This window comes from Canis lupus, chromosome 29 (genome assembly GCF_048164855.1).
Source record: "Canis lupus baileyi chromosome 29, mCanLup2.hap1, whole genome shotgun sequence".
Classification (NCBI taxonomy): domain Eukaryota; kingdom Metazoa; phylum Chordata; class Mammalia; order Carnivora; family Canidae; genus Canis; species Canis lupus.
Window position 1 is genome coordinate 7,364,570 of NC_132866.1, and position 27,747 is coordinate 7,392,316.

General features: G+C 52.5%; 1 protein-coding gene across 3 annotated transcripts in view; it reads right to left on the reverse strand.

The window, feature by feature from the left end:
• LHPP (phospholysine phosphohistidine inorganic pyrophosphate phosphatase) overlaps window positions 1-27,747 on the reverse strand; it is a 127,026-nt gene that overhangs the window by 93,427 nt on the left and 5,852 nt on the right. For 2 of the 3 annotated variants that reach the window (XM_072804967.1, XM_072804968.1), the window contains exons 2-5: window positions 16,236-16,423; window positions 12,103-12,256; window positions 4,762-4,825; window positions 3,743-3,835 (exon numbers count right to left, since the gene is read on the reverse strand). In XM_072804967.1, the coding sequence (XP_072661068.1) occupies window positions 3,743-3,835; window positions 4,762-4,825; window positions 12,103-12,256; window positions 16,236-16,423 (499 nt within the window). Of the gene's footprint in view, window positions 1-1,639; window positions 1,975-3,742; window positions 3,836-4,761; window positions 4,826-12,102; window positions 12,257-16,235; window positions 16,424-27,747 lie in introns of those variants that run through there. The other variant, XM_072804969.1, reaches the window with a different exon arrangement.

Below are 27,747 nucleotides of genomic sequence, written 5' to 3' on the forward strand. Positions count from 1 at the left end.
GCTGCTCTCTCTGCTTATGTGCTTTCTCTCTGTCAAATAGATACTCTTTTTAAAAAATTATTATGGATGGCCATCCAAGTGGGTGTGAAGTAGGATCTCACTGTGGTTTTGATTTGCATTTCTCTAATGACTGATGATGCTGAGCATCTTTCTGTGTGCTTCTTGGCCATCGTTAGGTGTTTTAACATATTGTAGTTATGTCAAAAATAACCATCTTTTTTGGAAAGACGTACTATAATATGAAAGGATACCACAACAACAAATCTGGGATTTAAAATACAACAGGAAAAAAAAAAAAAAAAAAAACCAACCCACAAGTTAAAAAAAAAAAAAAGATGAAGAAGAAAAGAAAATGAAGGGAATCTGGCAAAATCTCTTATTTACTTTTTTAAAAGATTTTATTTATTCATGAGAGACACAGGCAGAGACACAGGCAGAGGGAGAAGCAGGCTCCATGCAGGAGCTCAATGTGGGACTCAATGATCATGCCGTGAGTCGAAGGCAGACGCTCAATCCCTGAGCCACCCAAGTGTCCCTGGCAAAATCTTTTAATTGTTAAATCTGAGTGATGGATATATGGAGAGAATCACTGCATCATTCTGTAGTTTTTAGGGTATAGGTCCTTTACCTCTTTGGTTAGGTTTATTCCTAGGTATCTTATGCTTTTCGGTGCAATTGTCAATGGGATTGACTCCTTAATTTCTCTTTTTTCAGTCTCATTGTTAGTGTATAGAAATGCCACTGATTTCTGGGCACTGATTTTGTATCCTGCCACACTGCCGAATTGCTGTATGAGTTCTAGCAATTTCAGGGTGGAGTCTTTTGGGTTTTCAATGTACAGTATCATGTCATCTCCAAAGAGGGAGAGTTTGACTTCTTCTTTGCCAATTTGAATGCCTTTTATTTCTTTTTGTTCCTTGATTGCTGAGGCTAGGACTTCTAGTACTATGTTGAATAGCAGTGGTGAGAGTGGACATCCCTGTCGTGTTCCTGATCTTAGGGGAAAGGCTCCCAGTGTTTTCCCATACTGCATCATTCTGTTATTTGTGTATGTTTGAAATATGCCACAATAAAAACAGAAATTAAGTCCTAGGAAACAAAGTCGTGAAAACCCAGGGTTGTTAATGCCTGTGGTCTTCGTTCATTCAAAGCACAAGCCTCTCCTCTTCTGCCAAGCTCACAAGGCATTTCCTGGGTTCTTCCTGGGGAGCCCAGAGACCTCGTACCTTCTGACATTCACAGATGTCAAGGAGGCTTGGGGGCAGAGGTTCTCAGCTTCTGGGGCTAGGGGCCATCCTTCTCCAGGCACCATGAGAGACCAGCGCTCTAGACCTGAACACATGTGGGAAATCCAAGTCCAACAAGAAGGGAGCACTATCCTGGGGGCACTCGCCTCACTGCAGGACGCTGACATTGTCCCCAATGCCATGTCCCAAACAGACATCAGGGTGGCCTCAGGCCGGCTGCAGACACATACCCATTGTCTTTTCAGTGATGCTCTCAGAAAACCACCTGCTGCTGGGGACCAACTCCATACTACACAGGAAGTAGGGGGTACTGTGGACACCAAAGTCGTTTTGGTTTTTTTTTAAGATGTATGTTGGGAAGGCCATCTGTCTCAAAAATAGTCATCATGTAAAGGTGGCAAGATGCATGATTTTATTGTCACATATTCTTTAAATCTTGCTATAGATGGTCTTTTCAACGAACTGGCTTTTTTGGGTTTTTTGTTTTATTTTGTTTTTTTACGGAAAAACGTCATCTTATTTTATCATTACTAACGTAAGCATTTGATGCCAAAGAGATGAAGGTAATTTCACAAACTCAGAATGTTTGCAAGGACATAAAATTTCCATTTTATTGCGGTTTTCTGGCACACTAGCTCAAATGCACTTGTCTCCAAGCACTCCTGCACAGCTCCTTCGGAGTTATTTCAGGCAGCCTCAACATGTGACTCTGCCCAATACTGTGGGTCTAGAATAAACATATAAAATTTTAATTATTAACTTTTTGATGAATGAGGTAAGAAATAAAGTCAACAGGTGATGGGAGTCATCAGTTGGACTGTTAATTTCCAACGAGAAACTCAGTTGAAATGTTTCTTCTGATACTGTGGTTACAAATGAGAATTTTCCAAAAACAAGGGCAGAAAAGTACAATGAAAGAAACTTCTGGGATCCCTGGGTGGCGCAGCGGTTTGGCGCCTGCCTTTGGCCCAGGGCACGATCCTGGAGACCCGGGATCGAGTCCCATGTCGGGCTCCCAGTGCATGGAGCCTGCTTCTCCCTCTGCCTGTGTCTCTGCCTCTCTCTCTCTCTCTCTCTCTGTGACTATCATAAATAAATAAAAATTTAAAAAAAAAAAAAAAAAGAAACTTCTGCAGCTTAGGCCTCTCCTAGCACTAGGCCTCTGAGAGCAGCAAGGCAGAGAACCTTTCCTGCAAATCAAGTGGGTTTCCAGGATTTCATGTAGTGGAGCTTCCAGGGATAGACTCTCAAGATGTATCATTAAGCTCAACACTCCCTGGGCTCTGGTCATTTTAATCATGCCCGAAGAGTTAGATACCCATCCAAGTCCAAAGGGCGGAGGAGGAGCACGCACATTGGTCTGGTCGTAGGCAAGGGCCAAGTGTTGTACCATGCGAAGCTTTCTTCCACAGACGTGGAGTCGAACAGTCTTGCTTAAGAGACTGACCCCATAAGGGTGGTCAACGTAGGAAGAGCTAGAGACATTTCTCTCCCCCATGTCTTACTGCCACTCTGTTTAAAAGGTAAGTGGTAAAAAAAAAAAAAAAAAAAAGTGGTATTAAGAAAATTCAGTTGTATGTGTTGTTGTCTTTAATGATGCTCTACTGCTACTCCATTTCTTCTTTTAAAAAAAAAAAATTATTTATCCAAGACAGAAAGAGAGAGAACAAGCAGGGGGAGCAGAGGGAGAAGGAGAAGCAGGGAGCACGATGCAGGGCTTGATCCCACGGGATCAGGACCTGACCCTAAGCTGAAGGCAGATGCTTCCCCAACTGAGCCACCCAGGCGCCCCTGCTCCATTGCTTCTTGCTTCTGTTTTTGATGTGTCATCCTAGCCGCCGGAGGTACCACATTAGGGATGCCATCAATAATTAGATGGGCTATTCCCGACTCTTCATTAATCAATTCATTTGTTGATGCTTCGTATCTGAGAGGCTTCTCGGAGAGTGGGCACACCAAGAACTCCAGCGGCACCCCGTGGAAGGCGTGGGCCGGATCCCCTGTCCTCTGGCTGGCCTGCTGACCGCCACGACCCGGACACATGAAGGCACCTATGGGCGACGTGGGCAGTGGCGTGTACCCACGGTGCTGAGACGAGCATGGTCTAGACGGCAGCCCGTGACCTTTGGCCGGCCCCCCCAGCCCCTCACGTCTTCTGTGAACTGTTTTCAATACATTGGTCAATTCTTATCCTTCCACAGAAGAAGCAGAAGTCACTTAGAGATGGCCATAGGCATTCGTTTCTTTCTGTTACTGAAACTAATTTAACTGGATGAAAGCCTTCAGTAGGTCTCCTCTGTGGTCCTTCTTCCCCTTTCCAGGAAAATCAGCTCTCGTGGGTGGAAGGGTCCCCTCTCACTGCCCAACCTCCAAGGCTGCCCGAGCCCTTGAACCCACCTCAGGCCCCAAGGCCGCCCTGCCGGAGTGCTCAGGACCAGAGCATTCCCACGACGGAGCTGCGTCCACACACACACTCCCAAGAGAGGCCACCCTACCTCGTGGGCTTCCACTGCCATCTCCTTCAGGGCCGACCGGAAATACTCAGGAGAAGGCTTCCCCACCACTTCGGCTTCGATTCCACAGGCATACTGGCAAAAGACAAAAGGACACAGCATGGGTTGAGAATGAAGCAACAGGTGAACCCCACTCCGAAGGCCTCCCTCTGGGGAACCAAGGAAAGAGTGCCCCAAATGGGTGCCCATAGGCCAGGGCCTCCTAGAGGCAGGACACTTGGGCCGAGAGACACATCTCAGAGGCAAGGGAATCGCGACTCCACATGAGGAGGCTATGCTCACGGCAACCCCACAGGCCCCCTACCATCTGCTCTAAACCCTGAGCACAGCAGGAAGTGGGCCACCCCAACACGGCCACCACCACCATCCCCGCTGGTGCTCTCATTTGCATACTTGCTTCTCCCCTGCCCCCCAACTCTGTCACAGGCCCTCCAGGGGAAGGGGTGCAGGGCTCTATCTGCCTGCTGCTTAACCCTCCCACCTGAGTGCAGGTAGGCAGGAGCCAACAGAGCAGTGAGGATGGCAGGCAAGCTGACCCATCGGGAGGGGTCAGAGTGGGCACCGGCGGCTCCATCTGAGCCTGGCCTTGGAAACTAGAGGAGGGAGTCGGCAAGGAGTCCTGTGAGGACACATCAAGCTCAAGGTGCTGCAGGTGACTAGCGTCAGCAATGAGGCAGGTGGTCCACACAGATACGGAAGCCAGAGTCTGAGAGGAGAGCACCCAGTGAGCACACCGGATGCCAGCCGGGGCCGCAGCATGCAGGGCTGGGGTGTGGGGAGGAGCAGAAGGGACAGGAGAGCAGAGTGACGACCAAGGCGGCCGAGAGGCCAAGCTCTGGGGTGGAGGGGGTGCTCAGCCTGAAGCCCCAAACAGGAGCGCCTACTTTGGAAACATAGAGGGCGAGTCAGACGTGGAGAGCACCCCCACCTCCAGAAAGACCAGAAACATCCCAGGCAGCCCTGATCCTTGAAGAAGGTGCAGACAGACTCAGGGCAGGTACCTCAAGCGCCTTCGTGTAGGCACCAACGTCCAGCATCAGGCCAGAGGTCTCCTTGTAGTAGCGTCTACGAAAGAGCAGGAGGGGACAAGGTGAGCTGAGCCCAGGAGCTGTGCCAACAGAGCCCAGCGGCGGGTCACGGTGCCCGGGCAGGAGGACACTGGGTCAGCAGCTCAGTCCCAAGGGCCCCCTGCTGCCAGCCTTATGGGGACGCCAGGGGCAGATGGATCCAGTCCCTAACACAGAGACAAGTGGCCTCTGTTCTGGGAAAGGGCAGAAGGTCCATAGAGCATGTGGTGAACCCCTAACTGCTAATAATTAACCCCTAATTGCTGCCTGAAAAAGAAAACTCCATTAGTTCCACGGCACCCTGCAGCATCTCCTATTAGCCAGAGGTCGAGGTGCAGGTTTCACGCACACCAGATGCTTTTACGAGAAGACAACTATGTCTTCCCTGTCTCACTGGGGACCGACCCAGCTCGGCTCGCGGGAGCCTGCCTTTCTGAGGACAGTTTTGTGACCTCCTGGGAGCGCCCTGTGGCCCCGGCTTCCACCGTCTGGCCCACCCCGGGCCACAGGTAGAACCCTCGGGACACACAGTGGACGGAGCCTGGCTCCTTCTGAGCAAAGCCATTTGACTATAAAAAGGGGCAAAGGTAGTGTTTTTAATTTTTTAAAAATATTTATTTATTTATTCATGACAGACACAGAGAAAGGCAGAGACATAAGAAGAAGCAGCAGAAGCAGACTCCCTGTGGGGAGCCCGATGCGGAACTCGATCCCAGGACCCTGGGATCTATCCTGAGCCAAAGGCAGATGCTCAACCAACTAAGTCACTCAGGCGTCCTGGGCAAAGGTAGTTGTTTTTTTTTTTTTTTTTTTTTTGAAGATTTTATTTATTTATTCATGACAGACAGAGAGGCAGAGACACAGGCAGAGGGAAAAGCAGGCTCCCTGTGGGGATATTGTTGAGAGATTCAATCCCAGGATCCGGGATCACGCCCTGAGCCAAAGGCAGATGCTCAACCACTGGGCCACCCAGGCGTCCCAGGGCAAAGGTAGTTTAATCTGTGCCTCTCTAACGGCAGGGTTAATGGGAGTCTGGGAACACCACTAAAATGTTTTGAGACCCATCACATCAGGAGTGCTCTCGTTCCCATGCCCTTCAAATCGGGGAGACATTGAACACATATGCAGAGACCCAAAGAGAAGGCAAGTGAGGCATGCTGACGCCAGGGCCAAAATCCAGCTCTACTTCTTTTTAACAGTGGGCCTTGGGGTCCCTGAAGCCCTCTGGGCCTCAGTTCCCTAATCTGAAAAGTGGGGGGGGGGGGATCCAGGTGCCTATCTAATGGATTGTCGTGAAGCTCAAGTGAGATCATGCATGCCAAGTTCTTAACATGACGCCTCATGTACAGAAACTGCTCAAAATATATTAGAAACTATTGTTATGGGATCCCTGGTTGGCGCAGTGGTTTGGCGCCTGCCTTTGGCCCAGGGCGCGATCCTGGAGACTCGGGATCGAATCCCACATCGGGCTCCTGGTGCATGGAGCCTGCTTCTCCCTCTGCCTGTGTCTCTGCCTCTCTCTCTCTCTCTCTGTGACTATCATAAATAAATAAAAATTAAAAAAAAAAAAAGAAACTATTGTTATGCTGTTTACCCAGACAGAGCGATAGGCAGTAAGCTATGAGCTGGGCCAGGAAGGATGAACACAAGTCTTCCAATCTCTGGGGGATGTGATCCGTTCTGTGCCTACTTAAATGTTAGAGGTGAGCTTCCCAGGAGCTGCTGTAGGGCTGTCTCCTATCCTGCAGCTCTGCACACCCAGGAGTCCAGCGTGTTCCTCTCTGCCCCCAAGGCCCTGAAGGCTGCAGGAGCCTGACCGCCCGCCTGCACTCGGCCAGCATCAGTGTTCTCTGCTGCCCGATGTCCACCTCCGGCAGCAGCTCCTGACTTCACACAAGCTGGCCTGCAAGGCTTTAGCCAAAGCTTTGCTTTGGCAAGGGCTGGTCCTGTTGGGGAGATCTGGAGCCCATGCAATGAGCCAGGAATGGGGAGGGGGGTGGTTCTTGGCACAACAGGACTCATGGATCTCCAAGGGAACCCCAGGCTCCTCTGTCAGGGTCACCCCATGAGGGCCAGCCAGGACACTGCATACCTTCAGGAAGATGCTTGGAAATCAAAGAGAACTACTTCCTCCTTTCAGTGCGGGGGGCCTTTTAAAGGGTGACCCCAAAACACAGGGTTAGAGGTTCTTAATTGCATTTGTCTTAAATCCAAAATCCAGGGGCACCTGGTGGCTCAGCTGTTGAGTGTCTACTTTGGCTCAGGTCATGATCCCGGAGTCCCGGGATCGAGTCCTACGTCAGGCTCGCCGCATGGAGCCTGCTTCTCTCTCTGCCTATGCCTCTGCCTCTCTCTGTGTCTCTCATGAATAAATGAATAAAACCTTAAAAAAAATCCAGAATTCAGACATGTATTCTGCACTGACACGGCCTCACCAAAGTGTTCCTTTCCTTCTATTTCCCCATTTCTACAATAAACCACCTTCCAGAGTGGTCCCAAGTTTTAAGGAATGGCAAAGTAAAGCCAAGTCTGGCCTACAGGAAGAGGGAGACGCTGGATGCTGGGTCCTGCACATGGTGGCACCACAGCTGGTGACATTCAGGACACAGCTGCCCCAGACTCCTTTGCAGGACTTGGTGACCATCCCAAACCTGGGCTGTCCCCCAGGTCCTCCCCATCTGGTGGGGAAACAGACCAGTCCACGAACAGAGGGGCAGGGCACAGGCGATGTCCAAGGAAACCCCATGCTCTGCATGCTCTGCTTGAGGAGGGCTGGACGTGCTGGGGACGGGGAGACAGAGAGCACCCCGGGGACACATCACAGCTGAGACCTGAAGCTCAAGGGAGAGAAACAGAATCATTCAGCCCCGAGGACCTTCTCAGAATCACGCAGCAGCACCCTGCTGAGGACCCTGGGGGTCAGACACTGCTGCAGGCCCAGGCTTCAGCCAGGTGCTCGTAGGGCCACCACACTTTGTCCCCTTGCACATCCGTGTGATGACTGCCATGGGAAGGGGAGAAGGCGGGGGTGGTGGGAGCCCAGAAGGGGCAGAAAGGGGACCAGGGAGGGCCCCCCCGAGGAAGGGACTTATCAAGGTGAGCCAGGGACAAAGGACAGAGGTGAGGACAGGCTGACCCAGAAACCAGAGGACAAATTAAAAACAACACCACCAAAAAAAATTAAAAATTAAAAAAAAAATAAAAACAACGCCACCTTGTTGCAACAGGCACAGCTCTGTTTGGAGCTGAGGATTCTAGGGGCCTCTGGCCAGTGCCCTGGGCTGGCTGGAGGAGGCAGGAGTTGGGTGTACCTCCCTCTGGAAAATACTCCCGAGGTCACCTCCACAGCAGGACTTCTGGCCTGGCCCATACTCCCCAAAGTCTTTCTTCCCAAATGACAGGAACCGAGACTTTCTTAAGCTTAAATTTAGTCCCGATGGGAAGGAAAACCCGAGCACGCGGCTTAAAATATTCAATGCAAACCTTGTCTTTGTTACGCTCATTTTTAGAGCCTAAAGAAGAAAACTGACTTCCATAAATCAAAATTAGAAACCTTACAATTTCTCTTTAAACTGAATCCGGGTTTGTTTTGACAGTGTCCAGAATGTCTCTTTATTCGGTGTTCACTCAAGACAACCAAAAGCCACCTTGAAGGCCATCTGTTAGCTGAAAATATTTTTAGAGACACGGTAAATACAAGTACCGGAGTTAATTTTTTTCTAAATATAAAGGCCCAGGTTAGCCAGGAAACCGAAGAGACTTGCCCTACCACCTTTTGTTACTGGCATAACGAGGGCGACAGCAGGCGGGGTTGGGACTCAAGTGTCCCGGCCCCAAAGCGACCAGCAAAGGGCTGGGCAGGAGCAGGAGATAGATCTGATGCTTTAGTCCCCTGCCCTTCCGATTATTCAGTGCGGCCTCCCTTCAAAATGACCACTTGACCTTTCCCACAAGAGCCATTAACCTTCCATAGTCTGTCGCGTAAACAGCTTAATTTTCTGACGGCAGCATGACAGAAGAAATTACAAAGGCAATTCCCACTCTCGATCCAAACAGATGCCAAATGTAAATCACTCCATTTCCAGGAGGAGGACATTCTGCCCCAGTGCCTCGGCCTACCCGGCGCAGGGCGGCCCCTCGCAGGCCACGACCCCCCCACCCACGCCAACGGGCCTTGGGCTGCCCGAGAAGCTGCTGACCGAGGCTGGAAAGCTGTCAGTCCCTGTCCCTTGTTTCTGGGCGCCCAACCCAACTCAGAGCCCCCATAAGTCAGAGGCACCCCCCGACCGCTGGTCTGTAAAACCAGCCCTTGCCTACTCTTGAATTTACCGCAGGATGATGAAGCTAAAACTCGACAGTTTCCATTTCTTCTTCAACAGCATACCTACTTTGACTACTACCCATAACCTGGGATAATAATGTTTAATAATGAACGATTTTATTTATTTACTGAAGATTTTATTTATTTATTCATGAGAAAGAGAGAGAGGCAGAGACACAGGCAGAGGGAGAAGCAGGGTCCACACAGGGAGCCCAACGTGGGACTCGATCCCAGGACCCTGGGATCACACCCTGAGCCAAAGGCAGATGCTCAACCACTGAGCCACCCAGGTGCCCCAATTAGAGACAATTTTAAAGGAAAAAGTTTTAACGTAAATGAGTTATAACAGAGCTTCTTAATTATGCTGTTCTCTAGTGAGGGGTTGGTGATTTTAGGGACGGTTGATGGACCAAGCCTGGAACTGGAGGGAAGAGGCCGGGTTCCATGGTTTGCGGTGCTCTAAATTATAAGGCTGTGAGCTCGGAAAGGGACTAGGATGGTGAATTTTATCTGTCAATTTGGGCCACAGCACCAGATATTTGGTCAAATAATATTCTGGATGATGCTGTGAAGGTCTTTCTTGAGTGAGATTAATATTTAAATCAGTGGTCTCTGGGGATGCCCAAGTGGCTCAGTCAGTTGAACAGCTGCCTTTAGCTCAGATCATGATCCGGGGTCCTGGGATGGAGCCTTGTGTCGGCCTGCCTGCTCAGCGGGGAGTCTGCTTCTCCCCCTGCGCCCCATCCCCGCTCATGCTCGCTCTCAAATAAATAAATAAAATCTTAATAAATAAATAAATCAGTGATCTCTGAGGAAACAGACTGCTCTCCATTCCATGGTGGGCCTCATCCAAGCAGCTGAAGACACGAACAGAACAGTGTGACCTCCCTGAGCAAGAAGGAACCTGCCGGCAGACAGCCTTTGGACTCAGGCCACAGCTCTTCGCCACGTCTCCAGCCTGCCAGCCTGCCCTGCAGCTTTTGGACTTACCTAGCCTCTCTCGGTTCTGTTTCTGTGAAGAATTCTAATGAGGGACACATTTTATTTGTATAATAAACACACTAGAATATTTCTAGTTCCTAAAGGAAATATATCCTCCTTTCCTTTCCTTAAAAAAATCTCGTTTGCCTATTTTGTTAGAGACAGAGCCTTGAACAGATAGTATGAGAACCACCAACAGTGCAAGGTAAGTGACAGCAGACGGTGAGCTAGGTGAAGGGGACGGCAGGACGTGGTGAGGTCCACCATCAGCTGGAATTGATGGAGGTAGTAGCCTCATCTAAGCTTTTGTGTGCTCAGGAATGTGGGGCCCTGAACCATCAGATCTTTTGATTTTTAAGAAGAATCCCGAAATCTGGATATTTCATATAAAATCTCCCAGTTTTTAAACACATTTGCCCCCTCCCCACCCAATTTAAGATCTTGTGTGGGCCAAACATCTGCTCTCAAACATAGGCTGGAGGTGACAAGTACAGGCTCTCGGTAGCACTCCTGGCCCTGTCAGCATTTCCTGGCTGGCGACTCCGGCTTACTTTACGCGCTCACACCTCCATAAGCCCACCTCCAACACAGTGATGCTGCTGCCTACAGCTCACAGGGTTGTGGTGGGAATTAGACAAAATGAGTACATCAAGTGCTTGGACATGGCCGGTGGCCAAAGAAAGGTCCCTCCCTTGACCACTGCAATAGCCAGGCCCCATCCGGCAGGCCCAGGCAGGGAGCTCCCAAAGAGCAGAAGCACCAAAGCTGGGAAAGCCTTCCTCAGAGGTGGCCCCCAAATCTCTGCCGAGCACGAGAGGCTGGGGCCAGCCTCTACGGTGTCCCTACTACTTTATGAGCCCGTGATTCTAAAATCCTAGCACTACGCCTGTCAATAAGAGAGTCAGTCTACAGAGCTTTCTGAAAAGCAACCTGATGACATGTTGGAGCACCTCCGATGCGCACATCATCCTAAATGCACAAAGATGCTTATCGTGGCCTTACTTTGTGTAAAGATCAGAATCAGCCTAATGGATATCACCAGGCATCGGTTTAAGAAACTACAGGATATCCTGTAAAAAAAAAAAAAAAAAAAAAGATTACAGGGAAACGACGCCACAGAGACGTTTATTTATTGAGTCGAGAGTTGTTCACAAAGTATTATCTGGTGAACAAAAACCGGGTGACAAAACTAGGTCAGGTTTGATACTGATGCTCCGAGGACGTCCCTCTGTAATGATTTATTTGGACCAGAAATCAGTTGGAAAGAAACACAGCAACACGTTGACAGCTGTTTTCTTGTGCAGTGGAATGGAAATACTTTCTGCTTTCTTCTTTTTGCTCATCTCTATGCTCTAATTTTCCTTCCATGAACATGCGCTGTCTTGGTGGCAAAAGATGTTGAGAAAAATAACCAATGTGGTTTGTTCTTTTAAAGAAAAATACAGTGAGGACTGTGCTAAAGGCTCAGAGGAAAATGCTGGTAACAAAATCATGACTTTACAGAGATCTGTGCCCAGAGATGTGGAGCCCGGCCCAGAGCATTCCTCACTAGGCCCGGCCCTCGAGCCCTCTCTTCACTATGTCGGTGTCCCCTGGACACAATCTTCGTGCCTAGTGTGGTATCCCGTGCAAACCCCCCTAACCTTCGGACAGTCAGCACTTGCGCTCTGAGACCTCGATGGGCGCCCCCCACCCCCCCGTCCGCAGTGACCCTGCCCGGCTCCAGCCCCTCCCAGCCCAGTGCCCACACGGCAGCCTGACCAACCAGCTCCTGAAGTCAGGATCCTCATTTCCTCACAAGTTATTAAAAGAAAGGAAGGAAGAAATGACGAAAAAAAGCAAGAAAAAGGCATTAGGCAAAGCCTGCGCCCACCCCACACCCTCTTTTCAGCACCGTTTACTGATTCCGTAAGCCAGAGACCCACAGAGTGTCGTCAAAGCAGCCAGAAACGCTCCTCCTGAAGCTGACTTACCCTTTTCCCAGAGATATGAGCACAGGATTTTCCAGCTCCATGAGCACCTGAAAGGCTTTATTCATGTTTTGGTAAGAAAAGGCTTCTCCGGCATCTGCAATGACCACACAGTTGGGGTTGGACATGTCATTCTGATCAAATTCTGAGCGGACTCCTGGAAAGAGAAGGAGGGATAAAGCCCTGGGGTGATGTGGCCTACCTCCTACCTCCTCCCAGGGACACCTGTCAGCCACGTGTGCCTGCCCCGTTCTCAGACGTGCATCCTGATCCTCACAGCTGTACAGGAGGTGGGCAAGGTAGGGGTATTATTCCCACTTTATAGACAAAGGAATTCCCTTCCCCACAGTTAGGGTTTGTTAGGAGAAAGATGGGCCTGTCCCTGGGGCTCCCACCCCAATACCGGCATTACCCCAGGGGCTACTCACTTCATACCCACAGGCAGGAAACCCAGAGCTCTGTAACTGAGTAGGAATATTTGCCTAGAAGACACAGATTCCCGGATATAGACTGAAATGAGGCTGCTGGCAACCTTTATAGGGTTGGTACAGCTGGACCCAAACTGTAAGGACACTGAACATTCTGGCCCAACCCCACAGAAGACAGGAAAGCTGAGACATATACAGGTGCTGAAAAGAAGGAGCAACAGCTGATTCCTGCTGTCCCTGCTCACTAATCCCCTTAGCAAAGCCTCTTCCTCCTTTGCCTTCTCTGCTCTCAATTTTAAATTAAAATCCGGAAAGTTGCAAGGATAAACTGAGTCAGTGACCTTATGCCTCCAGTTCCTAGGACAAAACACACTCTCGCCTATCTTGGTATTAGACATTGACCTTGGGACACCTGCGTGGCTCAGGGACGCCTGGGTGGCTCAGCGGTTGAGCGTCTGCCTTCGGCTCAGGGCATGATCCTGGGGTCCTCGGATCGAGTCCCACATTGGGCTCCCTGCGTGGAGCCTGCTTCTCCCTCTGCCTGTGTCTCTGCCTCTCTCTCTCTCTCTCATGAATAAATAAAATCTTTAAAAGAAAAAAAAGACATTGACCTTGCTGCCTTTAAAAACCGAAGTAACCACATGATAACCCGTCCTACCTGCCAGAATGCCAAGATTTACGAAGACAGACACCACCAAGTGCTGGTGGGGAGGCAGGGTGCCTGCAACAGCCAGCTGGCGGGAACATAAAGTCCTCTGGAGAAAGGCTAGCTGTTTCTGATAAAAACTGAAGAGCCACTTACCCTCTGACCCAGCAATTCCACTCCTAGGTATTTACCCAAAAGGACTGTGAAGAAGCACTCCTAGCAGACTTCTTCCCTAATAGCCCAAACCTGCAAATAGCCAGGTGTCCATCAACAGGGGAAAGACCAACCGTGGTATGTTCACTTAACGGAGTAGCACTCTGCAACCAAAAAGAGTAAATACCTGCAACCATACGGCTACATCCCAACTACAGTATTGTTGGGGCTGCTCTGACCCCGTGGATTCCAAAGAAAGGCTGTCCTCAGGGCACCTGGGGGGCTCAGTTGGTGAAGCATCTGCCTTCGGCTCAGGTCATGATCCCGGGGTCCTGGGATCGAGCCCCATGTCGGTTCCCCGCTCAACAGAGTGTCTGCTTCTCCCTCTCCCTCTGCCCCTCGCCCCTCTTCTGCTCTCTCTCCAGTAAATAAATAAAGTATTAAAAAAAAAAAAATCAAGAGTTTTTTTCCATGCCTGAGGCCCTGGGGGCCTGGAGATTGAATAGCCAAGGTCAGTCCACAGGTGCTGTGTGCCTACCTGACCGACCCTTAATCAAAACCCTGGATAAGAGGCTCCAGGGAGCTTCTGCGGGTGATGACACGTCGCAGGTACCGTCACACAGCTCTGCTAGAGAATTAAGTGTGTCTCAGGGCAACTCCAAGGGTGGGGACCGCTGGAAGGTGGCACCTGGATTCTCCTGGAGTTCGTTCGCCTTTCCCCCCTTTGCTGAGTTTAATCTGTGTTTTTTTGGTAAGTGAGTCTGACAACTGTTCTGAGACCTGTGAGTCCTTCCAGCAAATCATCAAGCCTCAGGGTGGCCTGTGGTCTGGAGAACCCCTGACACAACTAGATACTGGATGGTTCTTTTCTTTTTTTTTTTTAAGATTTTATTTATTTATTCATGAGAGACAAAGAGAGAGAGACAGAGAGAGGCAGAAACACAGGCAGAGGGAGAAGCAGGCTCCATATAGGGAGCCCGATGTGGGACTCGATCCCGGGACTCCAGGATCAGGCCCTGGGACTCCAGGATCATGCCCTGGGCTGAAGGCAGGTGCTAAAACCCTGAACCACCCACGGATCCCCTGGATGATTCTATTTATATAAAAATCCACCCGAGGCAAACTTATTCATAACCAGAAAAAAAAAAAAATCAAAGCAGTGTGTGTCTCTGAAGGGTCAGGGGATGGGGATTGGCCAGGCAGCACCTTTCAGGGTGATGGTAAAGTTCTAGATCATGAGCACGACAGGGGTCTGGGATACACAGAGTGGACGTCTGTCAAAACTCAGCAGAAGTACACTTGAGATTTTTGTACTTCACTGTGGATAAATTTTATATCAAGAGAACAAAATGTAAACAGATGTTGAACTCTAGTTAATGATGTGCTGAAGTGTTTTGAGGATGTGTACCGACATCTGCTATTTACCTTGAAATGCATCAAAAAGATAAGATGAAGGGGCGCCTGGGTGGCTCAGTTAAGTGTCCGACTCTTGATTTTGGCTCAGGTCATGATCTCAGGGTCGTGGGATCAAGGCCTGTGTCAGGCTCCACAGTCAGCACAGAGTCTGCTTAGTTTGTCTCTCCCTCGCCCTGCCCCTCCCCCACTATGCCACTCCAATAAACAAATAAATCTTAAGAAAAAAGATGAGATGAAAAGTTGGACGAAGGGATGGGTAGACATAATAATGAAGAAAATACAGTAAAATGTCATTGGTAAAGTCATGGTGATGAGCATATAAATATTCCCAGTAGAATTCCTTTAACTTTGTTGTATGTTTGAAAATTTCATAATAAAATGTTGCGGGGGGTGGAATCCATCAACGATAAAACTTGGAAAAAGATTCGAAGTCTGAAAACACAGGCATATTTATGGAAAACAGATGCAGGACTGCAGCCGAGGAGGTGCATCTGCTCAAGCTCTAATATCAGCTCCTCGAACTCATCGATTAAGGAGCCCTTCAAGGCAAATCCTGAATTTCCCTCCTCTTCCCACCTCATTCCACCCCCATCCCTCCCTTTGCCCCAGGGGTGGGTATTTTCTTTCTTAAGTTTTTCTCTTTCTTTGAGGACCTGTTCTAAAGACACTGGCAGAGATCCCAGATCACAGAGGAAGGATTTTGAGAAAGAGGATTTCTAAAGGCTGGGCATGTTGCCCTCAACTGGCACCAGCGCTATGGATTTGACACTCAGGCCTTTCAGGGAGCACCCTCAACCTCTGGGGGCCCCACTCCTGCCGGGAGGCAGAAAAGTATGCTTGCTTCTGCCAGTGGTTCCTAAATAAAAATACCAAGTTCAGGGGAAGAAAGAGGGCTCAGTGCATCGACAGGGAAGTGTCCTGAATTCTGAAGCACTGCTTATGTTTCTTCTTTTTAAATATTCAGAAGGCAGCAGATAATATTGCTCCTTCCATTTCTTTCCAGAAAAACTCCCCACTGAGGGTCAAAAGGGCTCTTTCCTTGCATTTAGACTAAGATCAGGATGTAAACCTGGTGCCATTTGCCAGAGCAGAGCTGGTTTTCACAAAGAGTTCAAGTTCAGGGTTGGGGGTGAGGGGGAAAGGCTGGGGGGTAGCCTCCCTTCCTACCTGCTCCCCCAAACCCTGAAAGCTAGAATTCTGCCCCCTTGACAATTCCCTGCCCCCTCAGTCCATTCTAGAACAAAGAAAGCAGGCTCAGGGTTTTGCTCTGCAAAAACTGCTTCGACAGGAACATGCCTCTAAGAATCCTCTGGTGTGAGGCCGGGGGTGCAAGGGTTCTGGTCCCCAGCAGGAAGCCCACGAGGTTTCCACCTCACAGGCCCATGAGCACCAGCGGCAGGAGCCAAGTGTTCATGTCCTTCCCAGTGGCTTGGGACAGGTGAGAGGGACACCCTCTCTCAGCCGCCACCATGCTCAGGGTCCAGCGGGCTTACCGTCATGGACAAGCAGGTGTGGCCGCAGGCCTCGCTCCTTCAGGATCAGGGAGGCGGCCGGGGCCGGGGCGGTCACCTCGCCCTCTGAGATGTCGAAGCCCAGGCGTCGAAGCAGCCCCACCAGGTTGCCCCGGGACTTCTGGCTCTCGTTGGTGCAGAACCTCACCTTCAGCCGGGACCGCTTCAATCTGGAAGTGGGAACAAAGGCAGGGGGTGCTGTCAGCACTGGGACATGTGACCTCCGGGGAGGAAGCTAGGTGGTCCCTGCCCAAGGGCAATCGGGACCTCCAGCGAGGGCCAGGCGGCGGCAGCTCCCTGAGGCCAGCCTCGGCTGACCCTCGGGTGCTGGACGGGGTTGCTGAGCTGGAGCCCACCCTTTCCAGGGAAGCCCGACCATGCCCCACACCCCTCCTCTCCGTCCTCACTGAGCTTGTCGCCCGGGGCGCATCCCTGCTCCCTCCGCCTGGGACAGGTCCCCACCTCTTCATCAGAGAAACATCTCTACACCAACGGCCTAGGACACATTCCCTCCACTCCCACACGGGACACACACCTCCTGCTTCCACCCGGGGTATGTGCCCACTCTCTGCCTAGGGCTCATCTCCACACCCTCCATCCGGGACGCATCCCGTCTAATCCCTCTACCTAGAACACATCTGCACTCTCTCTGTGACACATCCCCACTCCTGGGACACATCCCTGTTCCCTCTCCTAGGACACACTGCCTCTCCACACGTGGCAATTCAAACACCTCCAGAGACCCCCTGGACATGTCCCCTCCACCACTCCACCCACCCAGCCTGGTTAGAGGTCACCTGTGAATGTCCACAGTAATTTCTCTGGACCATTCCACTGTGATTAGCACTTGCACTCTACAGGTGAGCTACGTATGCCTAATTAACTCTGGATCCATACTTCCCCTAAAGTGCCAAGGCTGAGGGACCAGGCTCAGGTGTGTCTTCTCATTGCTGTCGCTGAAGAAGGGTTTGCCAGATGTTCATTAGGTACACAGATGATCCCGGGATGGACAGAGGGGACCCAGGGAGCCCCTGCAAGCCCAGCATTAACCTCAGACGACCCGGAGATGCTGTGGCAGGCCAGCTACATGCACATTTCTTCTTTCCTGAGCTCCCAGGATACCTGCTGCATCCTGACTGCATTTGGGCAGGTTCTCGGAATGCAAAGCCACAAAGCAGATGCCTAAAGAGGTCCCAGATGCAACAACATCCAGCCCTTCCAGTTACTGAGCACCTACTAAGTGTCTGGCTGGGGGCCAGTGCCCAGAACTGTAACCTGGGACCACAGGCAGGCTCCCCAAGGGGGCCACAGGCCAGGCAGTGGGAGGAAACTTGGCAAAGGAAGGGGGATTTGTGATTGTGGACAGAGAGGTGCTCTGAAGGACTGGATCGGGATGAAGAGACAGAAGGGGGTTAGGAGGAGGCAAAGGAGCAGCACCCAGCGGAGGGAAGAGCGGACTGCACGGGAAAGGAGGCCGGCATGGCTGAGCCCCCAAGCAAGGGGTCAAGTATGATGGCAGCTGTCCACGTGGGCCCAGGGCCTAAACACACAGCCCTCCCTGGACAAGCCTCGGCCAGGGCAAGAGGAGAGTCCTACTCAGCATCTGTGCAGAGCTGCCGTGTGGGGTCGTGGAAAAGACCCCAGGCTACAAGCCAGGTGGCCTGGGAAACCCTAGGAAAATTAACTGAGTATACTAATCGCCACCTAGCACTGTTCTAAATAGGTCTCTAGGGACGCCTGGGTGGCTCAGCGGCTGAGCGTCTGCCTTCAGCTCAGGGTGTGACCCCAGGATCCAGGATGTGACCCCAGGATCGAGGATCGAGTCCCACATTGGGCTCCCCGCAGGGAGCCTGCTTCTCCCTCTGCCTGTGTCTCTGCCTCTCTCTGTGCGTCTCTCATGAATAAGTAAAATCTTAAAAGAAAAAAAAAGGTCTCTAAATACATCCATGTCAACGGTCTCCAAACACACAGGAAGACATCTTTACTTTTCAGCCATCCTTTCAGATTTTACATTTTTTATGATATAAATAGTACATTTAATACAGTGTTAAGTACATAACTTATCATTTATTATTTATCAATAAATACCCATGTACAAGAGCTACACACTCCAATTTCGTACTCACAGATGGCCCATGTGCAGAAGTAACACGGAGGTGACCCAGTTTACTTGAGCTATGGACTTGAAATCAACCTCCATCTGGGCAAGTGAGACCCTAAAAATGCAACTCTGCCTCAACCCCAGTGGTAACTTACTTTCTATCCTGCTTTAGGAGTGATGACACTGAGTCTTAGAAAGGTCAAGAAGTTTCTGTCCCTCTCCCTGGATCTGAGGCGCCGGGGACATGGGCTAATTCCTACTTGGCCCTAACACGGGTCCTGGAACTGATACAGAGTCAGGAACAGGAAGCACATCCACCACAGCTACCCCACAAAGGTGGGTCCAGAGCACGGAAAGGTCTCCTCTCAGGATGGGGTCTCAGAAAAGACTTCCCAGAAGAGCCAACTCCAACTCCAATCGTGCAAACAAGATGGCCAGGGAAGGGTGGGTGGAGCAGCGGGAGCAGCAGTTGCAATGCAGGCCCTGCCTTCCTGGGACCTGGTCAGGCGTCAGAATCTTCGAGCAGCCCAGGGTATGGAAGCAGAGCCAGAAAATGAGGCTGGAGAGGAGGCTCATTGAATGGGTAGGGATGCCTCAGGCAATCTGCACCATCCTGGGGGGGAGGGAGCTCCAAATGCAATGCTCCTTAGTGATGACAGACCTGGGAAAAGGCGGCAGGTCTCTCCAATGTCTGCTTGTCCACCCTGTGTGATGCTGCCCTCATCCTACCTCTGCCAGTATTTTTCTTTCTTTATAACGCTAACCAGTATCTCCAATTCCAACTTTTATCTTTGTTTATTGTCTCTCTCCCAGACCTCTGTGCTCCATGAGATCAAGAATGACATCTGGTTCATTCTCGGCATCCCTGCTTCACACAGGGCCGGCACGCAGCAGGCTCCCAACTGCTAAACGACTGAGTGATGAAAAAATCCAAATGACAACCAGTGAGAGGGACCCTTCCTTAGTACCACACACCTACTGCCTCCCCCAAGGGTGTCCTGGGCCTCCAGCCCCCTCACAAGCCCCATCAGAAACAGGCAGGTGTTCCCACGTGATGATGAGCCTCCTGACCCTCCAAGCACTGGAGCTGACAGGTGCCCCTTGGAAAGGAATCTGTAGATCTACCATCAACACAGTGAACACACACCTCAAGTCTAACCGTGTCTTAATCAACAGCCCAGGTGGTTCAGTCCTTTCTTAATATTTGTCTTTCCTAATCAGAGGGTTATGAATGATCAATTACGCTTAGTGGTTAATTGCCCTTCATAAAGACAGCTTTTGTATTTTTAAATTAGGCAGTTAATATATTGTAACTAATAGCATCACCTTGTGCGTTATGGACGGATCTTCATTGATTGGCGCCTGGAATGTGTGATTCGCACCCAAGTTAATGGAGCAGTTGAGCGAAGAAGTGCAGAGGTGTCGGGGGACTAATTATTGCTAATGAATTATGATGTGACCTTCTCAGAACAGTGAACAATCGGTGTGACAGTGAGATGACAGTGCCTCACATCTGCTATTCAGAACGTGACTTCAGATGCCGATGACAAATGAGTAAACACAACTCACTTCGGGACACTTCCGCCACAGGGTGTCCTTTGAAATACTCACCTAAGTTCATAAAACACGTGCTTTAAAGTCAAAGTACTGGTTTTAGGATTAAATCAGTCCCTGAAAAAATTGAGTGCGAAAGGTGCGGGAAGTCCCCTCCCTGTGAGTCCCATCTCGGCCGACTGCACCCCCTTTCTGACCATTTGGGACGAGTCCCAGGTTCTCCCTCTGCTTCTCGCAATCACTGAAAATAATGAAAGTGTGTGTTAGTAACAGAATAAAGCATGATTACAATGTTACGTTGAGCCCTGCCTCGGGATCAGCATCTGTGATTTGATGTCATCCAGACCCACGTGGTTTTTTTCTGTACAAACATCCCCTGGGCCTGGCGTGCAGGCTGAAGTATGAGCTCAACGAGCAATGAGCCAAGAAATGACAACCACTGTCCCCATTCTACCGCTGACAAAACAGAGGCTCTGAGAGGCAGAGACCAATAAAGTCATGCGGCTTGTGAGCAGCAGAGCCCACGGCTGTGAACCGACCACACGGTGGCAGCTACAGGGTGGCGTGCCCAGGCCTGCATGGTCCCAATAAGGGAAGTGTCATGTAAGACACAGCAGCCCAGGGGCGTGCGTGGAGCACACATGAGTGTGCTCGGGGGACAAGATTGTGAGATGACGGGTTGGCACTGAAGGGAAGGCCCTGAATGGCCAGTGCTCTGGGCCGAGTCGTGTCCCCCATCCTGCAGCCCTAAGGAGGTAATGGGGGCTAAGTGAGGTCAGGAGGCTGGGGCTGTGATAGGACAGGATTAGTGTCCTTAGAAGACATGCCAGAGATCTCTCTCTGCTGCACAGAGGCGGCCACATGAGGACAGCAGCCCCTAGAAACCGGGAAGAGAACTTTCACCAGAAACAGACCCTGCTGGCACTAGATCTTGGGCTTCCCAATAAAGTCTGCTGGAAGCCCCCCCAGCCTGTGGTTTTCTGTTGTGGCAGCGTGAACAGACACGACAGCCAGAGAACCAAATCCTCAGCATCTCCCGCCAGGTCTGCTGCCAGATGTCACAGATTTGGCCTTAGGGGCCCTAGACCACAAGGATTCAGAATGTCAGGAGAGCTCCAGCCAGGCACGGCTTCGGGACTTGAGCATAGCCTGCAAGCAAGAGCGGGAGAGCAACTTTCCAGGATCTCAGCATCAGGCTGGGCCCAGCTCCAGGACAGGCTGCTAACCTCACACACCCCCAAAACCCAAGAACTCCTGGAACAGGTGTTCTATTGTGGGGCTCTGATGTCCCCGGGTGGGGCTCTGGCCACACTGCCCCTTTGAGACCCCGGGCACCACCTCAGCCTGCTGCCCCCTCCTCCCCAGGAGTCCCACGAGAGTGGGATTTGCCCCCACTTCCTGCAGCCACACCAGATCTTTGAACTGACCTTTACCTCATCCCGGCAGGCCAGGACGAGCCTCTGAGTGACAACGTCGCCTGGTGCAATTATTGTGCATCACATGAACTGGTCCCTTGCAAATCACCTCGGACCTCACACATCTGCTGGCTGTCGGCATCTGCCAGGGGCGCTCACCCGAAAATAATGGAAACCCTCTCATTATGGCTCCATAGCAGGTAGAGCACTAGGGCGATTACTGGACATCCTGACCGACCTTGGCATAGCTCCACAGCCCACTGTCCTCTCTGGCTCGCCACAGAGGGGCTGGGAGGGGAGGCCACCCGGGGGCGGGGGGGGCAAGAAGGCTGCCCCAGACAAGGCCCTGCTGACTGTGCCCATCCTCCCTCCTCACAAGCCCTGGGGAAGCTGTCACCTTCGTGGGACCCAACAAGGCCTCCGGTCACCCAGAGGCTGCTGACTACAGGCACACCTTAAGTCATCCTTTAAGGCCAGGTTCATGCTTCCCTTCCTCCAGGAAGCCCCCGGACCCCAATCCCCCAGGTGCCCAGGCACAGCCCATCTTCACAGCTCTTGGAGGGTGACAATGCCTTTCTGTGGGAGTCCCCAACTCACCCAAATTGCAGATCTGATGGGCCCACCTGGTAAAGGAACCACATCATTCCGGTACCCAGAGGAGCTCGGGAAGAAAGCCCATGCTCCCAGGTAATCCCCACGCCCCACCCAGGAGGAGAGGCCTCTACGGGACGGTGGAGGGAGGAGGCCTCGAGCTGAGCAGGTCCTGGATGAGAAGATGAGGCCACCGGCTGGCAGGTTAGACTTATGACAAATGAAGTTAGTGCCTAGAGGGGACGGGTGACTTCTCTGCCTCAAGAGAAAGCTGAGTGTGCTTTCTTTGGTTCTCTCCTTCCGAGGCTGGTCCCCCGAGAGCTGAATGAGGCCCCCCTAGGCTGCCCTGGGCCAGAGCTCTGGTCTCCAGCTGGGGCCACCACCACCTCTACTTCAGGGGTCAGGAACCCTCTCCCGCATGACAAGTGACCAGGAGGGGGAGACTGAGGGTCACAGAGGGGGAGTCCCCCCATCCTTGCCTTGGCCTGCTCTGCCCCTGGGGCCACAGCTCAAGAGGTTCTCTGGTGGGGCAGGGGGCATGACTACTAAAAGGGGAACAGCAGCAGATAAACAAAGCTATGCCTCAGTTTCCTTACAGAGAGGAAGTGACATTCACAGCACCTCAGGGGGGTGTTATGAACCAAAACACGGGTGGCAGCGCCTGGCCAAGGCCCCCAGCGAACCCCAGTCCCAGCGACCCTGATGGCACCCAGATGCGAGCCTGAGCAGCGCTCTACGGCCGTGCCAGCTGCTGTCTGACTTTAAGATCTCTGGCTGCTTCTCTCATGGAAAGCCACAGGGATTGAAAACACACATTTGGAAGAAGTGAATCCTGCAAAGTACTTATTTGCTCTAAGAACCCAATTTTTTAAAATAGAAGGTCAAACAGGAGCGAGTGGAACAGGAACAGTTTTGCAGCAGAAAAACAGTCACTGACGCCTACCAAGAGGCGCCCACACTGATTCAGGGAGGGACCCAGCCTGGCTCCCCAAGTGCCCCAATAATGGGCCTCAGCTGGGGTCAGGGAGCCGCCTCGTGGCTCGAGCAGCCACAGAAGGGTTTTTGCCCCGTGAGAATAGGTCTGGCTTCCCAGCTGGGGTCCTGCACTTGCACCCGGCAAATGCCTTTGGCCAGGCATCCAGACACCAGACTCTTGGGGTCCCTGAATCCCAGCCATGACATGGGGTAACAGCAGTGCCTGGTCCTCTGCTCTCCAGGTGTGGGCATGCCGTGGGCCATCCCACATGCTGGTGTCACCATTCGACCAGGAACGCCAAGGGGCACCAGTAACAGCTTTTGCCAGTAGCTGGGGCCGGGCCCGCCGCACCTTCCCCTTCCTTCCTACAATCCACCAGGGCAAACCTTTCAGCTAGGCTGACAGCCAGCTGCTCCCCGACCCTAAAGTCCTTCCCCATTCTCCATCTGACATTCTGTGGGCAGCGATGCACATCACTGTGTCGTCAGAGTCCAGGCAAGAAACAGAGTCCAAAGTCTGGATGGACAGAAGAGAAAGAACAAAGGACAGGGTGACGCACATGGCTGGGTCCTGGCTGGGCCTCTCAGTCCCAACCAGCTGGCTGGTGACCTCAGGGAACAGCGATGAGGTCAAATAGACATCGGGCAGGCTCCAAAGCCAGAGACGTTGCGAAACCCCAGGTGCCTCTTTCCTGTGCCCGTGACCACCTCACCTGCCACCCAACATGTTCTCTCTGACCTTCCTAAGCCTCAGAGCTCAGACCAAAGGGACATGCTGAGTCCACAGACATCAGTTTACTATTTCTTAATAAAGACAACTTAAGGGCAGCCCGGGTGGCTCAGCGGTTTAGCGCTGCCTTCAGCTCAGGTTGTGATCCTGGAGTCCTGGGATCGAGTCCCGTGTCAGGCTCCCTGCATGGGGCCTGCTTCTCCCTCTGCCTGTATCTCTGCCTCTCTCTGTGTCTCTCATGAATAAATAAATCTTTTAAAAAACTATTTTAATAAAGACAATTTAAAATCAAGTGCAGGGAATCTAGAAACCAGAGGAGAGCTTGGGCAGCATTCAACCAATGGCTCATTTCAGAAAGCGGGGGACAGGAACAGAGGGACACAAGGTGCCTAAGGGCATGGGCTGTGGAGTTGTGGCTTCTTGGACCACTCCCCAACCTGGGAGAGTCCGTGGCCAGCCAGTCCTTCCAGAGCGCCATCACGGGCTGGTCCGGGCCAGGGGCTGCAGGGGACAGAGGCCAAGGACTCCCGGGGCGAGGTGGCAGGAGGTGGAAGCCCAACTCAGAAGGCAACACACCTGCCACCTCTGACTCTGTGGCTGAGGCTTCTGACCCAACCCTCTCCAACCTCAGTCTGCCTATCCATAAAACGGGACACTAACAGAAGCTACTTGACTGGGCTGTTGTGAAGACAATAGGCAGAACCAGATCAGAAGCACTCAGCACGCTGCAAATACTCAATAATGCCAGTGAAGACGTGGGTGGTGACAGTGCCTATCACCCCTGTGGCAAGCCCGTGCTGGGGACATCTGGGCCCTTGAGGTGGGCAGTCTGACAGGAAGCCACAGGCCAGTGAACCAGGGCCCAGGAGGGGCCAGGAGGTGAGGGAGCTCAGAGAGCACTGTTAAGAGGGCAGAGGGAGGCTGGGGCAAAAATCCAGGGCTGACCATCCTGAAGAACAATCCTGGGGCACCCAGGACAAAGGGAACCCCAACAGCAGCTACCACAGTTCCGGGTGACTGGCCGCCAGTGCCTCCCCAGCCACCCAGTACGTCACCCACAGGCTCACAGTGAATTCGCAAGACAATCCGGAAAATGGGTCAACATCCCCATTTACAACGAGGACCTTGGGTTCTGAGGGGATGAGTGCCTCTCCCGGGGGTGGGGCACAGACGAGAACCCCTCATTATGAACTGGCTTCACGAAAATGCACACAAACGTGAATAATACCCTGTGGGCCGAGCTGAGAGATTTCGGGTTGACCAAGTACCAAGTTCAACAGGTGAAAGACTCCGCTTATCAGCAGAAGAACCACCTCTCCACCATTAGCTGACCGTTCAGGCCACAAAATGCTCCGTTAGCTCCTAGAGGTGGCACAAGTGAAATGGCAGTGTAAGAGGAAATATCTCACTTGACTTCCCCCCGCTGACACAGGTGGGAAACTGAGGCACAAAAAAACTATGACACCTGCCTGAGACCACATCACCACCACGGGACAGAGCTGGGACTCAATGCCCAGGGCCTCACCCACAAGAGCTGGCACCCACCCTCTGTTGGGTGATACGAGGAAGCAGCACCCGCCCTGGGGAGGGCACCGGCCCTGCTCTCCCTCCCCGGGGGGGCATCTTTAAGGCAGGCCTCTGAGTCTCTGGTTTCTCCTCCACACGTGGGCAGCATCCTGTCAGCCGCAGGGTCATGGAAATTTGTGGCAGACGCCACTCCAGGCAGGGCTGGGGCCGGGTGTGCCAGCATGGCTTCCCCGCACATCCTTGGGGTGCTAGAGGTGGGGCGCCTGGGGGGCACAGTCAGTTAAGCATCTGCCTTCGGCTCAGGTCACGATCTCACGGTCCTGGGATCCAGCCCCACATCCTGGGATCCAGCCCCACATCAGGCTCCCTGCTCAGCGGGGCACCTGCTTCTCCTTCTCCCTCTGCTCCTCCCCTGCTTGTGCTCTCTCTTTCTCTCCCTCTCATAAAAAGAAATGAAATCTTTAAAAATTAACTATTAAGCTGTCCACTGGTCGGGGCTTCAATATCGTCACTCACCAAAACACTTCGATCATTTTCACTGACTGGCTTCATCATGGATTATGGACTTGAACAGAGACAACATACACTTGTTGAACTTTGTCCTTTTGTTTAATGGCGGGGGGGTCTACCTTGGATTCATTTGGGGGGTAAATGTTCCAAGGCTACATAAGAGTTGGAAAGCCCTGGCTCGGGATCTGCAGGGACTCAGCCTTCTGTGACCTGGGAGCACCAGGGAGAGGAGGCCGGAGTGCGGGGCAGGGGGTGAGGAGGGTGTGATGTCAGGAGAGGGTCTTGGAGGCACTGGGTCTTCAAGTCCTCTGTGCTTCGGGGTAGGGGGAAACAGAGCAGAAGGGGTTTGGGAGGAACCACAGTGTCACCCTAGAGGAATGCGTCAGTCAGCGCTGGTGACAAAGGTTTGGACTTTTTGCTCCGTACCTTCCAGTACTAGTGGGACTGTTTGCGAGGAGGGAGCCACCCACGAAATGGCAGCAGGAAGTGGCAGGGTGGTCCCGTCAAAGCACACCTTGTCCCAGGTCTGGGCTGAGTCAGGAAAGCTCCTGTTGGCTCAAACAAGCTCAACCAAGTGGCCGCCCCCTCCTATATCCCCAAGGGACCTCCTCTGGCAGGTGCTGGGCCCCAACTGGAAGGATGGGCCGAGGCAGCACAGGTGAGGCTCCCGGCTGTCTGTCGTCGGTCCCTGGCAGTTGTTACTATTGCCACCCCTAGGGCCAGATGCAGCCGGGCGGCCCAGCGTCGAGGAGGGGAGGCCGGAGGAGGGGTCAGTCCTGAGAACTGCAGGCTGGTGACTTCAGACACGGTTCCCCTGGCCCCGTCCCTCGCTGCTCCAAAACCTGCTGGGAGGGGCCTCGCCGGGAACAGGGTCCCAGGGCTTCCGGTGCACCCTGGGGCTTGAGAGGCCCCACCTGGAAGGATGGCTTGTGGGACTGGCGGTCCTGGGTGGGAATTGCTTTATGAAGCGACCCTGGGCCGAGCTGGGCTTCCTTCCGCCGGCCACAAAAAGGCCTGCGAGCAGGGCTCAGCAGCTGTGCTTTAGTGGCCTGAGACAGGACGCAGTAAAGGCCCACCTGCCTTTCACATGCAGATGCCTCCGGGGCTCTCCTTTGTGCCGGTCAGCCCCTGCTGTGCCCAGCCCTGCCTCCGAATGGCTCCCCTCCGAGAGCCCAAATGCCCAAGAATGGGCTCCAATAAAGGGCCCGTTGGGGGCACCCCGGGCTGGTTACAGATGTCCCATTACCACGCCCGCCCACAAATCCTAGAGCCGTCAGAGAGCTCGAAGCACGGTTCCCAGCAGCTCCAGGAAGGGGCCTGTGTGGCCCTCTGAAGCCTGGGCCTTCGGTTCCATCTGGGACACTCTGGCCAGGTGGTATGTCCAGATCCCAGCGCACACAAGCAGCCGATCTGCAAGGCTGTGCTTCCCCACTCCTCAGCTCCCTGTGGATCACACAGATCTCCCAACTGGGCCCTCGGCTTCACTAGGCAGGGACTTCCATCTGCCTTGTGTCCTGGCAGTTTAGAAGGGCCCAGTGAATACCTGTGGGGTGGGAATGACTGAAGGAGCAAACACATGTACTGAGAAGCAGGGTGGTGCTGGGAGGGCCATGGAGGCCTTGCAGTCGCACAGACCTGGGGCTGACCTGGCCCAGCCACCTTTCCCACTTCTGCTGGTTCCTGAATCTCTGCACCTCACTTTGAAAGGGGCCCAAAATCCCACCTCAGGGCTGGTTGTGAAGGTAGCTTTGCAGTCAAGCACCGGCCCAGAATGTGACAGGCCTCCCTCAATCACTGGTGACCGCTATGACCGTGGTCCACATTGTTCTGTAAGGCAGAGTTTATCCTCCGCATATGTTCTATGTCCCCCAGATGGTGGGAACCTTTCAGAAAAATCTGAGGACACGTGTCACTGCAGAAAGTCCAGGAAGGAGAGTAGTGAGCCGCCCCCTCCAGGGTTCCCAGGATGGAAGGTACTGCTGGGAGCCTATGGTGCTGGGGAGCTGCCAGGGGGTGAAAAGCCCCCCAGGACGTTGTCCCCTCCCCATGATGCCTGTCCCTCTGCAGCCGCTGTCACCCCTGGGACTTCCC